This window comes from Pristiophorus japonicus, chromosome 17 (assembly GCF_044704955.1).
Source record: "Pristiophorus japonicus isolate sPriJap1 chromosome 17, sPriJap1.hap1, whole genome shotgun sequence".
NCBI classification, from domain to species: Eukaryota; Metazoa; Chordata; class Chondrichthyes; family Pristiophoridae; genus Pristiophorus; species Pristiophorus japonicus.
Window position 1 is genome coordinate 125,938,215 of NC_091993.1, and position 12,477 is coordinate 125,950,691.

The 12,477-nt window shown below is 55.0% G+C and overlaps 1 protein-coding gene across 2 annotated transcripts in view; it reads right to left on the reverse strand.

Annotated features, from left to right (window-relative positions):
* Window positions 1-12,477, reverse strand: part of LOC139228313 (protein phosphatase 1H-like) — a 64,047-nt gene that overhangs the window by 13,107 nt on the left and 38,463 nt on the right. Inside the window, exons 4-6 of one of the 2 annotated variants that reach the window (XM_070859495.1) lie at window positions 11,965-12,077; window positions 7,645-7,729; window positions 5,656-5,774 (exon numbers count right to left, since the gene is read on the reverse strand). In XM_070859495.1, coding sequence (XP_070715596.1) covers window positions 5,656-5,774; window positions 7,645-7,729; window positions 11,965-12,077 — 317 coding nt within the window. The remainder of the gene's footprint in view (window positions 1-5,655; window positions 5,775-7,644; window positions 7,730-11,964; window positions 12,078-12,477) is intronic. The other variant, XM_070859496.1, reaches the window with a different exon arrangement.

Sequence of the window (12,477 nt, forward strand, 5' to 3'; positions counted from 1 at the left end):
GGGAAGCCTATGTCGAACGGCTAGACCAGTACTTTGTAGCCAACGAGCTGGACGGAGAAGGAAGCGCTGCAAAAAGGAGAGCGGTCTTCCTCACAGTCTGCGGGGCACCGACCTACAGCCTCATGAAGAATCTTCTGGCTCCGGTGAAATCCACAGATAAGTTGTATGAGGAGCTGCGTACACTGGTTCAGGAGCATTTTAACCCGAGAGAGAGCGTGCTGATGGTGAGATATCGGTTCTACACGTGCCAGCGATCTGAAGGTCAGGAAGTGGCGAGCTACGTCGCCGAGCTAAGGCGACTTGCAGGACAATGTGAGTTTGATGGCTACCTGGAGCAAATGCTCAGAGACTTTTTTGTACTGGGCATTGGCCACAAGACCATCCTACGAAAACTTTTGATTGTAGAGACACCGACCCTCAGTAAGGCCATTGCGATAGCACAGACGTTTATGTCCATCAGTGATAACACCAAACAAATCTCTCAGCACACAAGTGCTAGCAATGTTCAGAAATTAACTGGAACTGTGTTTGCGAGCAGGAATGTACAGGGCAGAAACCACAAGTCTGCAACTGCCTGCAGGCCTCAGGTGACCCAGATGACTCAGAGTCTGCAACAAAGGATGAATGCAAGGCAATTCACACCTTGTTGGCGTTGTGGAGGCTTTCATTCAGCCTATTCATGCCGCTTCAAAGGGTATGTTTGCAAGAGCTATGGAACAATGGGGCATCTCCAACAAGCTTGGCTGCAAGCTCTACAAAACCTGCTAACCACCACGTGGCAGAGGAAGATCGGTCCATGATGGATCAAAGCAATTTCGAGCCTCAGAGAGAGGAGGCAGATGCTGAAGTACACGGGGTGCACACATTTTCGACGAAATGTCCACCTATAATTCTAAATGTAAAATTAAATGGCTTACCCGTAGCCATGGAACTGGACACTGGCGCTAGCCAATCCATCATGAGTAAAAAGATGTTTGAGAGACTGTGGTGCAACAAGGCATTCAGACCAGCCCTGAGCCCCAGCCACACGAAACTGAGAACGTACACCCAAGAGCTTATCACTGTCCTGGGCAGCGCCATGGTCAAGGTCACCTACGAGGGCACGGTGCACGAACTGCCACTCTGGATTGTCCCGGGCGATGGCCCCACACTGCTTGGAAGGAGCTGGCTGGGCAAAATCCGCTGGAACTGGGAGGACATCCGAGCGCTATCACATGTCGATGAGGCCTCATGTACCCAGGTTCTTAAAAAATTTCCTTCCATTTTTGAGCCAGGCATTGGAAACTTTTCCGGGGCGAAGATGCGGATCCATTTGGTCCCAGAGGCACGACCCATTTGCCGCAAGCCGCGAGCCGTACCTCACATGATGAGGGAGAGAGTGGAAATCGAGCTGGACAGGCTGCAACGCGAGGGCATTATCTCCCCAGTGGAATTCAGTGAGTGGGCCAGCCCGATTGTCCCAGTACTCAAAAGTGATGGCACGGTCAGGATTTGCGGCGATTATAAAATAACAATTAATCGTTTCTCACTACAGGACCAATACCCGCTACCTAAGGCAGACGACCTATTTGCAATGCTGGCAGGAGGCAAGACATTCACCAAGCTCGACCTAACTTCGGCCTACATGACGCAGGAGCTGGAGGAGTCTTTGAAGGGCCTCACCTGCATCAACACACACAAGGGACTGTTCATCTGCAACAGATGCCCGTTTGGAATTTGGTCGGCTGCAGCGATCTTCCAGAGAAACGTGGAGAGCCTACTCAAGTCGGTACCACACACGGTGGTTTTTCAGAACGACATATTGGTCACGGGTTGGGACACCGTCGAGCACCTACAAAACATGGAGGAGGTCCTCCAGCGACTGGATCGCGTAGGGCTGCGGCTGAAGAGGTCGAAATGCGTCTTCATGGCAACAGAAGTGGAGCTTTTGGGGAGAAAAATCGCGGCGGACGGCATTCGGCCCACAGACGCCAAGACAGAGGCTATCAAGAATCCGCCCAGGCCACAGAACTTCACGGAGCTGCGGTCGTTCCTGGGACTCTTCAACTATTTTGGTAACTTCCTACCGGGGTTAAGCACCCTCTTGGAGCCCCAACATGTGTTATTGCGTAAAGGTGAGAACTGGGTATGGGGAAAAAAACCAAGTAATTGCTTTTGAGAAAGCCAGAAACATTTTATGCTCCAACAAGCTGCTTGTATTGTATAACCCGTGTAAAAGACTTGTGCAAGCATGTGATGCATCATCGTACGGAGTCGGGTGTGTATTACAACAAGCTAACATTGCGGGGAAGTTGCAACCTGTCGCCTATGCCTCCAGGAGCTTGTCTAAGGCCGAGAGGGCCTACAGCATGATTGAGAAAGAGGCATTAGCGTGTGTGTTCGGGGTAAAGAAAATGCATCAGTACCTGTTTGGCCTCAAATTTGAGCTGGAAATCGATCACAAGCCCCTCATATCCCTGTTCGCTGAAAACAAGGGGATAAATACTAATGCCTCAGCCCGCATACAAAGGTGGGCACTTGCGCTATCAGCGTATAACTATACCATCCGCCACGGGCCAGGCACCGAGAACTGTGCGGATGCTCTCAGTCGGCTACCATTGCCCACCACGGGGATGGAAATGACGCAGCCTGCAAACTTGTTGATGGTCATGGAAGCGTTTGAAAATGATAAATCACCTGTCATGGCCCACCAGATTAGGACTTGGACCAGCCAAGATCCTCTGCTCTCCCTAATAAAAAACTGTGTACTGCATGGGAGCTGGGCCAGCATCCCTGTTGAAATGCAAAAGCTAATCAAGCCGTTCCAGCAGCGAAAGGACGAGCTGTCCATTCAGGCAGACTGCCTGTTGTGGGGTAACTGCGTAGTGCTACCCAAAAAAGGGCAGGGAGACGTTCATCTCAGATCTCCACAGCACACACCCGGGTATAGTAATGATGAAAGCGATAGCCAGATCCCACGTGTGATGGCCCGATATCGACTCTGACTTCGAGTCCTGTGTACGGCAATGCAGCGTCTGTGCTCAGTTGAGCAACGCACCCAGAGAGGCACCACTAAGTTTGTGGTCCTGGCCCTCCAGACCATGGTCGAGGATCCATGTCGACTATGCGGGCCCGTTTCTCGGTAAAATGTTCCTGGTGGTGGTGGATGCTTTTTCAAAATGGATTGAATGTGAAATAATGTCAGGAAGCACCGCCACCGCCACCATTGAAAGCCTGAGGGTCATGTTTGCCACCCACGGCCTGCCTGACATACTGGTCAGTGACAACGGGCCATGTTTCACCAGTGCCGAATTTAAAGAATTCATCACCCGCAATGGGATCAAACATGTCACCTCGGCCCCGTTTAAACCAGCCTCCAATGGGCAGGCAGAGCGGGCAGTACAAACCATCAAACAGAGCCTGAAACGAGTCACAGAAGGCTCACTCCAAACCCGCCTGTCCCAAGTACTGCCCAGCTACCGCACGAGACCCCACTCGCTCACAGGGGTGCCCCCGGCTGAGCTACTCATGAAAAGGACACTTAAAACCAGACTCTCGCTGGTTCACCCCAACCTGCATGATCAGGTAGAGAGCAGGCGGCAGCAACAAAATGTAAACGATGGTCGCGCCACTGTGTCACGGGAAATTGATCTGAATGGCCCTGTGTATGTGCTAAACTATGGACATGGTCCCAAGTGGATCGCGGGCACGGTGATAGCTAAAGAAGGGAGTAGGTTGTTTGTAGTCAAACTAGACAATGGACAAATTTGCAGGAAGCACCTGGACCAAACGAGGCTGCGGTTCACAGACTGCCCTGAACAACCCACAGCAGACACCACCTTTTTCGAGCCCACAACACACACCCAAAGGATCAACGACACCACCCCGGACCAGGAAATCAAACCCATCACGCCCAGCAGCCCAGCAAGGCCAGGCTCACCTAACAGCCCTGCAGGGCCAACAACACGCCGGCCCAGCGAGGGCACAGCCAACACACCAGAACAAACATTTGCACCGAGGCGGCCCACCAGGGAAAGAAAGGCTCCCGACCGCCTCACCTTGTAAATAGTTTTCACTTTGACTTTGTGGGGGGGGAGGGGGAGTGATGTTGTGTATCTGTAAAGCATGCACTCCCATGTTCCACCACCAGGGAGCTCATCCCCTGAAGTCCCAAGGGATCCCAGCATTCCTTGGGAGCACTGTATATAAGGCCTGTTCCTCACTCTGGAGTGTCTTATTAAAGACTGAGGTCACTGTTACTTTAACCTCCCTGTGTGCAGCCTCATCTGTGTTAGGAACACAATAAATACGAACAAAGATAATTATCGGCCCATTTGGCTCAGTTCGCCCCAGGCCCATCAGGCCCTGAATCCGGCCCTGACAGAGAATCTCGATTAAACGGCAGCGAGCGAGAGGGCTGATGGCCGTTCAATCCTTTCTCGACTCTGATTGCCTTCCCCAATACAGTTTTTGCAAGGCATGGGAGGGGTCCACACCTCACACCGATTTATGACCCGCCTGTGGCCCAGACCAGCCCCCTGCCCCCCTCTCCCCAGCCTCACCCTTCCCACCTCTGTGTCCGTCCATCGGGTCCCTGTGCTGGAGCCTACGCTGAGGCTGGGGGTTGGTGTGCCGGTCCATAGATCCCTGAACGTAGCAGGCCAGGTAGATAAAGTGGTTAAGAAGGCACATGGGATACTTGCCTTTATTAGCCGAGGCACAGAATACAAGAGCAGAGAGGTTATGCTTGAAATGTTCAAAAAAAACCCAGTTAGGCCACAGCTGGAGTACTGCGTGCAGTTCTGGTCACCGCATTACAGGAAGGATGTGATTGCGCTGGAGAGGGTACAGAGGAGATTTACCAGGATGTTGCCTGGACTGGAGAATTTTAGCAATGAGGAAAAATTTGGATAGAAACATAGAAAATAGGTGCAGGAGTAGGCCATTCGGCCCTTCGAGCCTGCACCACCATTCAATAAGATCATGGCTGATCATTCCCTCAGTAGGCTGGGGTTGTTTTCTTTGGAACAGAGGAGGCTGAGGGGAGACCTTATTGAGGTGTATGAAATTATGAGGGGCCTGGATAGAGTGGATAGGAAGGACCTATTTCCCTTAGCAGAAGGGTCAACAACCAGGGGGCATAGATTTAAAGTAATTGGTAGGGGGTTTAGAGGGGATTTGAGGGGAAATGTCTTCACCCAGAGGGTGGTGGGGGTCTGGAACTCACGGCCTGAAAGGGTGGTAGAGGCAGAAACCCTCACCACATTTAAAAAGTACCTGGATGTGCACCTGAAGTGCCGTAACCTACAGGGCTACGGACCCAGAGCTGGACAGTGGGATTAGGCTCGGTAGCTCTTGGTCGGCCGGCGCGAACACGATGGGCCGAATGGCCTCCTTCTGTGCTGTAAATTTCTGTCATTCTCTGATTGGATGGGGGGGGGGGTGAGTTCAGTGCAATGTACTGTAGGGGGGGGGGCGTGCTTTATTAACCCTCGCCTCCCTTCGAGCCTCTGGGAGTCCTCCCACCAAACCTTCCCGCTGCCAATCTGCCCAAAGGTGTTTGCCTAGTGCCTCCCCTGTGCCAGCGCCCACTCCCCCCAGCCCCCACCCCCCACTCGTCCATCCACTCTCTCCCTCCCCCCCCCACGTTACTGATCCGCGACAGAAGGCTCTCACCATCCGGTCATGCTGTAATCCCGAAACAGCATCTTGCGTCCGATCTCCCGGTGCTGGATTCTCCTGGGAAATTCCAAATGAGTGAACTCGTTTCCAAGGAGATGCGGCTGTAAATATCCCTAAACAACAACAACAACAACAACTTTCATTTATACAGCGCCTTTAACGTAGTAAAACGTCCCAAGGCGCTTCACAGGAGCAACGATCAAACAAAAATTGACACCGAGCCACATAAGGAGAAATTAGCGCAGATGAAAGGGGTCGGTTTTAAGGAGCGTCTTGAAGGAGGAGAGAGAGGTAGAGAGGCGGAGAGGTTTAGGGAGGGAGTTCCAGAGCTTGGGGCCCAGGCAACAGAAGGCACGGCCACCGATGGTGGAGGGATTATAATCAGGGATGCTCAGGGGCAGAATTAGAGGCATGCAGATATCTCGGGGAGTTGTGGAGCTGGAGGAGATTACAGAGATAGGGAGGGGCGAGGGCCATGGAGGGATTTGAAAACAAGGATGAGAATTTTGAAATCGAGGCGTTGCTTAACTGGGAGCCAGTGTAGGTCAGCGAGCACAGGGGGTGATGGGTGAGTGGGACTCGGTGCGAGTTAGGACACAGGGCAGCGAGCACAGGGGGTGATGGGTGAGCAGGACTTGGTGCGAGTTAGGATACGGGTCAGTGAGCACAGGGGGTGATGGGTGAGCGGGACTCGGTGCGAGTTAGGACACGGGGCACAGGGGGTGATGGGTGAGGGGGACTCGGTGCGAGTTAGGACACGGGGCAGCAAGCACAGGGGGTGATGGGTGAGTGGGACTCGGTGCGAGTTAGGACACGGGGCAGCGAGCACAGGGGGTGATGGGTGAGCGGGACTCGGTGCGAGTTAGGACACGGGGCAGCGAGCACAGGGGGTGATGGGTGAGTGGGACCCGGTGCGAGTTAGGACACGGGGGCAGCAAGCACAGGGGGTGATGGGTGAGTGGGACTCGGTGCGAGTTAGGACACGGGGCAGCGAGCACAGGGGGTGATGGGTGAGCGGGACTCGGTGCGAGTTAGGACACGGGGCAGCGAGCACAGGGGGTGATGGGTGAGCAGGACTTGGTGCGAGTTAGGATACGGATCAGTGAGCACAGCGGGTGATGGGTGAGCGGGACTCGGTGCGAGTTAGCACACGGGGCAGTGAGCACAGGGGGTGATGGGTGAGCGGGACTCGGTGCGAGTTAGGATACGGGTCAGTGAGCACAGGGGGTGATGGGTGAGCGGGACTCGGTGCGAGTTAGGACATGGGGCACAGGGGGTGATGGGTGAGGGGGACTCGGTGCGAGTTAGGACACGGGGCAGCGAGCACAGGGGGTGATGGGTGAGCAGGACTTGGTGTGAGTTAGGATACGGATCAGCGAGCACAGGGGGTGATGGGTGAGCGGGACTTGGTGCGAGTTAGGACACGGGGCAGCGAGCACAGGGGGTGATGGGTGAGCGGGACTTGGTGCGGAAAAACACACGCGCAGGGATTGCTGAAGTTGCGGCTCGCACACAGCTGGCTGCCGGTTAGTCAGGTAAACAGAACAGCTGCAGGTACTGAGGCCGATTGCCGGGCTGTGATGAATTGGTGGAATTTGGCGGGGCTGGTATAAAACTGGTCTTCTTCAGTGGGGGCGGGGGCAATCAGCCAGGACTTATACTCCCAATGACCAATAATTATCTCTCCACATTTATTAAGCAGAGTTCCGGGAAGCTATTCAACTGGAGCGGCGTCTCAGCAGCCAATTCCTGGATCCCGCCTGCCCTCGCTCGCGCACTTCGCCGCTGGATTCGCTGATCGAGGAGTGAGCAATCCTGGGCTGCTCATCAGCAAACCAGGGAAGAGAAAAAGAGAGAGAGATGGAGGAGAGGGGCAGGACGGGCTGGTTGGAACTTCCTGTGCGTCCTCCAAAAAAAAAGGAAGAAGTTTGTAAACATGTATTTTTGTACAGAAGACGAAAATAAAAGGCAGGACTCGCTTACTAAGTACTGCAGCCTCTGTCTCTCCGATTCAGGAGTGAACTCACTGGACAGTGGGAAAGTATCCCCACTGCGGATTAAAATGGCTCTGAAATTAAAAAGAAGATGAAATAATTTAACAAAGGCCCAGGTTCGATGTTCTGGAGGTGGGTCTTTTCCCAGAGAATAGTTTTAAAAATTCATTCCTGGGATGTGGGCGTCGCTGGCAAGGCCGGCATTTATTGCCCATCCTTAATTGCCCCTTGAGAAGGTGGTGGTGAGCCGCCTTCTTGAACCGCTGCAGTCCGTGTGGTGAAGGTGCTCCCACAGTGCTGTTAGGGAGGGAGTTCCAGGATTGTGACCCAGCGACGATGAAGGAACGGCCGATATATTTCCAAGTCAGGATGGTGTGTGACTGGACTGCACAGTGTGCTCCAGTCTCTGGAGAGGGACTTGAACCCACAACCTTCTGACTCAAGAGGTGAGAGTGCTGCCCACTGAGTCACGGCTGACAGCTGTAATGTATTTGCTTCAAGGGGTCTTTGCTTAAGAATGCATAGCAACACATTGCTATTAAGAACTAGTTGGTTTATCAGCAAAGGTTTAACAATCACACGACACATTACCGGTTCATCCACCAGGCTCACAACCACCTGCCCCATCGTGGATCCCCCGAACCCAACTGGCTGGGGTTTTATTGAGTCTTGTGAACATCACGTGACTGGCTAAACCACTCCTAACTCAACAGCTCCACAACTATTTTAAAGTAACATTAATACAAGTGCCCCCTTATTAAAGGGACACTAAAACCGACAAATTAAACCAATTAAACTTTTTGAACTATGGTCAAATTAAAATTTGGTTGCCGGGGGTGATGATGCACTCCAGTCCCTCCGGCGCCCATCTCTGGCAGAAGGCCGCGAGCGTACCGGTGGACACCGTGTGCTCCATCTCCAGGGACACCCTGCCTCGGATGTAACCGCGGAAGAGAGGCAGGCAGTCGGGCTGAACGACCCCCTCGACCGCCCGCTGCCTGGATCGGCTGATGGCCTCCTTGGCCGTGCCCAGGAGCAGTCCTACGAGGAGGCCCTCGGACCTACCCGCTCCCCTCCGCACAGGGTGCCCAAAGATCAGGAGTGTGGGATTGAAGTGCAACCAGAATTTGAGGAGCAGCCCCTTCAGATATTGGAAGAGGGGCTGCAACCTCACACACTGAACATACACATGGAACACGGACTCCTCCAGACTGCAGAAATTACAGGCGGCCTGGGAGCCCGTGAACCGACTTAAAAATTTATTGCACGGCACTGCTCCGTGCACCACCCTCCAGGCCAAGTCCCCGATAAATACTGGGAGGACTCCCGCGTAGAGAGCACTCTATCGGGGACCCCCGCCTCCTCCGGACGGCAAGATGGTGCGCCATGGCGTGTCCGGACGGCAGGCGAGGATGGTAAAGTTGAGAGTGTGCAGGAGCAGCCCGTACAGGAAACCCCTCCGCGCGGAACTGAAAGGCACAGAGGGGATTTCCCCGAGGCGGCTCAAGTTGTGAGGCGCCGCTCCCGAGGGAGGTTTCGGGGCTTGGTGCCGATGAGGAATTCTGTCCGGACGGGGGTCAGTTCGGACGGGATCTCATAGAAACATAGAAAATAGGTGCAGGAGTAGGCCATTCGGCCCTTCTAGCCTGCACCGCCATTCAATGAGTTCATGGCTGAACATGAAACTTCAGTACCCCATTCCTGCTTTCTCGCCATACCCCTTGATCCCCCTAGCAGTAAGGACCTCATCTATAGAAACATCTCCCCACGTGCTTGAGCCTCCTCGACACACCTAACGGAGTCAGGGCCCAGCGCTGCTTTTAGCGACTCGATGGCATCGGCCGTGCGGCGGACGTCGGCCGAATTTAGGCGCCGCGCCAGCATGTCTGGCACCATCCAGCCCGCTCCTCCGCCATCGAGCAGGTCCCTGACCCTGGTCACCTCGCCAGCCACAGCCCTCTCGTCCGACCGCCACCTAAAACCTCGGTCGTGGAGGTACGGATTCCCGAGCAGCGGCTCCTGCAGGACGGCCGCCACTCCAGCCGGTGGAGAGCTGTGCTTGGTTCCAGACCCGATGAGTTCCTGGTAAAAGACAGGCAGCTCCTGGACGGCGGTCCTGATGTCCCCCAGGCTCACAAACAGGAGCTGCGTGTCGTAGTTGAGGCTGTACTGCTGGCGGAAGAAATACGTCGCCAGAGCACGCCACCTAGGAGGGGGCTCGACGTAAAGGTATCTCTGCAGGGTCTGAAGACGGAAAGTCGCTAGCTGGGCGCTGACGCACACCAACGACTGACCGCCCTCCCTTAGCGGGAGACTCAAGACCGCGGCAGAGACCCAGTGCTTCCTGTTGTTCCAGAAGAAGTCCACCAGCTTCTTCTGTATCTTGGTGACAAACGCAGGGGGAGGGGTCAAAGTGACCAGCCGGTACCACAGCATGGCGGCCACCAGCTGGTTTATGACTAGCGCTCGACCCCTGTAGGACAGCACTCGGAGCAGTCCTGTCCAGCGTCCTAGGCGAGCGGCGACCTTGGCCTCCAGCTCTTGCCAGTTCGCCGGCCAGGCTTTCTCGTCGGGGCTAAGGTAGACTCCCAGATAGAGGAGATGGGTCGTGCTCCAGGCAAAAGGCCTGAGCTCCTCCGGCAGGGAGTCCACCCGCCACTGACCCACCAGGAGTCCGGAACATGTCTCCCAGTTGATCCTGGCGGAGGTTGCGGCCGAGTAAATCTCCTGCCACTCACGCATCCTCCGCAGGTCAGCGGGATCCTCTACCGCGAGGAGCACGTCATCGGCATAAGCCGAGAGGACGACCTCCACGCCCGGCCCTTGCAGAGCCAGTCCCGTCAACCTCGTCCGCAAGAGGCGCAGGAAAGGCTCCACGCAGATGGCGTATAACTGGCCGGACATGGGGCATCCCTGGCGCACCCCTCTCCTAAAGCGAAGGGGTGCCGTCAAGGACCCGTTAACCTTAATCAGACACTCCGCGGCAGCGTACAAAAGTCGGATCCGGGCGACGAAATGCGTCCCGAACCCGAAAGCGCGCAGAGTTCCGAACAGATAATTGTGATCCACCCTGTCGAACGCCTTATCTTGGTCGAGGGATAGGAAGGCGACCGACAGACCAGCCTCCTGGGAATGATGGATGAGGTCCCGGACCAGATGGATGTTATCGTGGATTGTCCGGCCCGGGACCATGTAGGACTGGTCGGGGTGGATCATGTGGTCCAGCACGGCGCCAAGGCGAGCAGACATCGCCCTGGCGAAAATTTTGTAGTCTGTGCTGAGGAGGGAGACCGGGCGCCAGTTCTTAAGGAGGCGGAGATCGCCCTTCTTAGGCAGCAGGACGATGACTGCCCTGCGCCAAGAGAGGGGCATTTCCCCGGTCGCCAGACTTTCCCCCAGGACCCGCGCGTAGTCGCTCCCCAGGACGTCCCAGAACGCCCTGTGGAACTCCACGGTCAGCCTGTCCAGCCCCGGGGCTTTTCCCCTCGAGAGCCGGTCGAGGGAGCCGGTCAGCTCCGCCAGGCTTAGCGGAGCGTCCAGATTTTCGGCGCCCTCCGGGCCAACCTTCAACAGTCCTCCCACAAAACTCTACGCGCTTCCTCGCTGTACAGATTTCAACAGCTCTACAACTATTTTAAGTTGAAACAATAATTAAGTGCCCCCCTGACTAAAGGGGGGGGGGGGAGAGGCACTAAAACCGACACATTAAACAAATTACACTTTTAACATTAAACTTAAATCAAATTAAAATTTGGTTGCTGGGGGTAACGATGCACTCCAGCCTCTCCGACGCCGACCTCTCGCGGAAGGCCGCGAGCGTACCGGTGGACACCGCGTGCTCCATCTCCAGGGACACCCTGGCTCGGATGTAACCGCGGAAGAGAGGCAGGCAGTCGGGCTGAACGACCCCCTCGACCGCCCGCTGCCTGGACCGGCTGATGGCCCCCTTGGCCGTGCCCAGGAGCAGTCCTACGAGAAGGCCCTCGGACCTACCCACTCCCCTCCGCACAGGATGCCCAAAGATCAGGAGTTTGTGACTGAAGTGCAACCAGAATTTGAGGAGCAGCCCCTTCAGATATTGGAACAGGGGCCGCAACCTCGCACATTCGACATACACATGGAACACGGACTCTTCCAGACCGCAGAAATTGCAGGCGGCCTGGAAGCCCGTGAACCGACTTAAAAACTTATTGCATGGAACTGCTCCGTGCAACAGCCTCCAGGCCAGGTCCCCAACAGCCCGACAAACCTGTGAGCATCCTCACAGGGGCATAGAGTGGGCCCGGGTGGTCGGAGCTGTGCCTCCTACCTGCTGTCCCCAGCGTTTGCCACGTAGATTTTTCCCAGTAAGTACACGACCGCCAGCGCGCAGCACCCGCCCAGAATGCAGTGCGAGTGTTGCTCTCTTTCAATCTGTTTGTCCTGCAACACAAAAAATCCATTCGTCAGACCACACGCTCTCACACTCTCACACACACTCTCACACACATTCTCTCACTCTCACATACACACTCACACACATTCCCTCACACTCACATACACACTCACACACATTCTCTCACACTCTCTCACACTCACATACACACTCACACACACATTCTCTCACACTCTCACACACATTCTCACACACATTCTCTCACACTCTCACACACACTCTCACACACTCTCACACACTCTCACACACACATTCTCTCACACTCACACACACTCTCACACACACATTCTCTCACACTCTCACACACACTCACACACACATTCTCTCACACTCTCACACACACTCTCACACACACACTCTCACACATTCTCTCACACTCACACACAC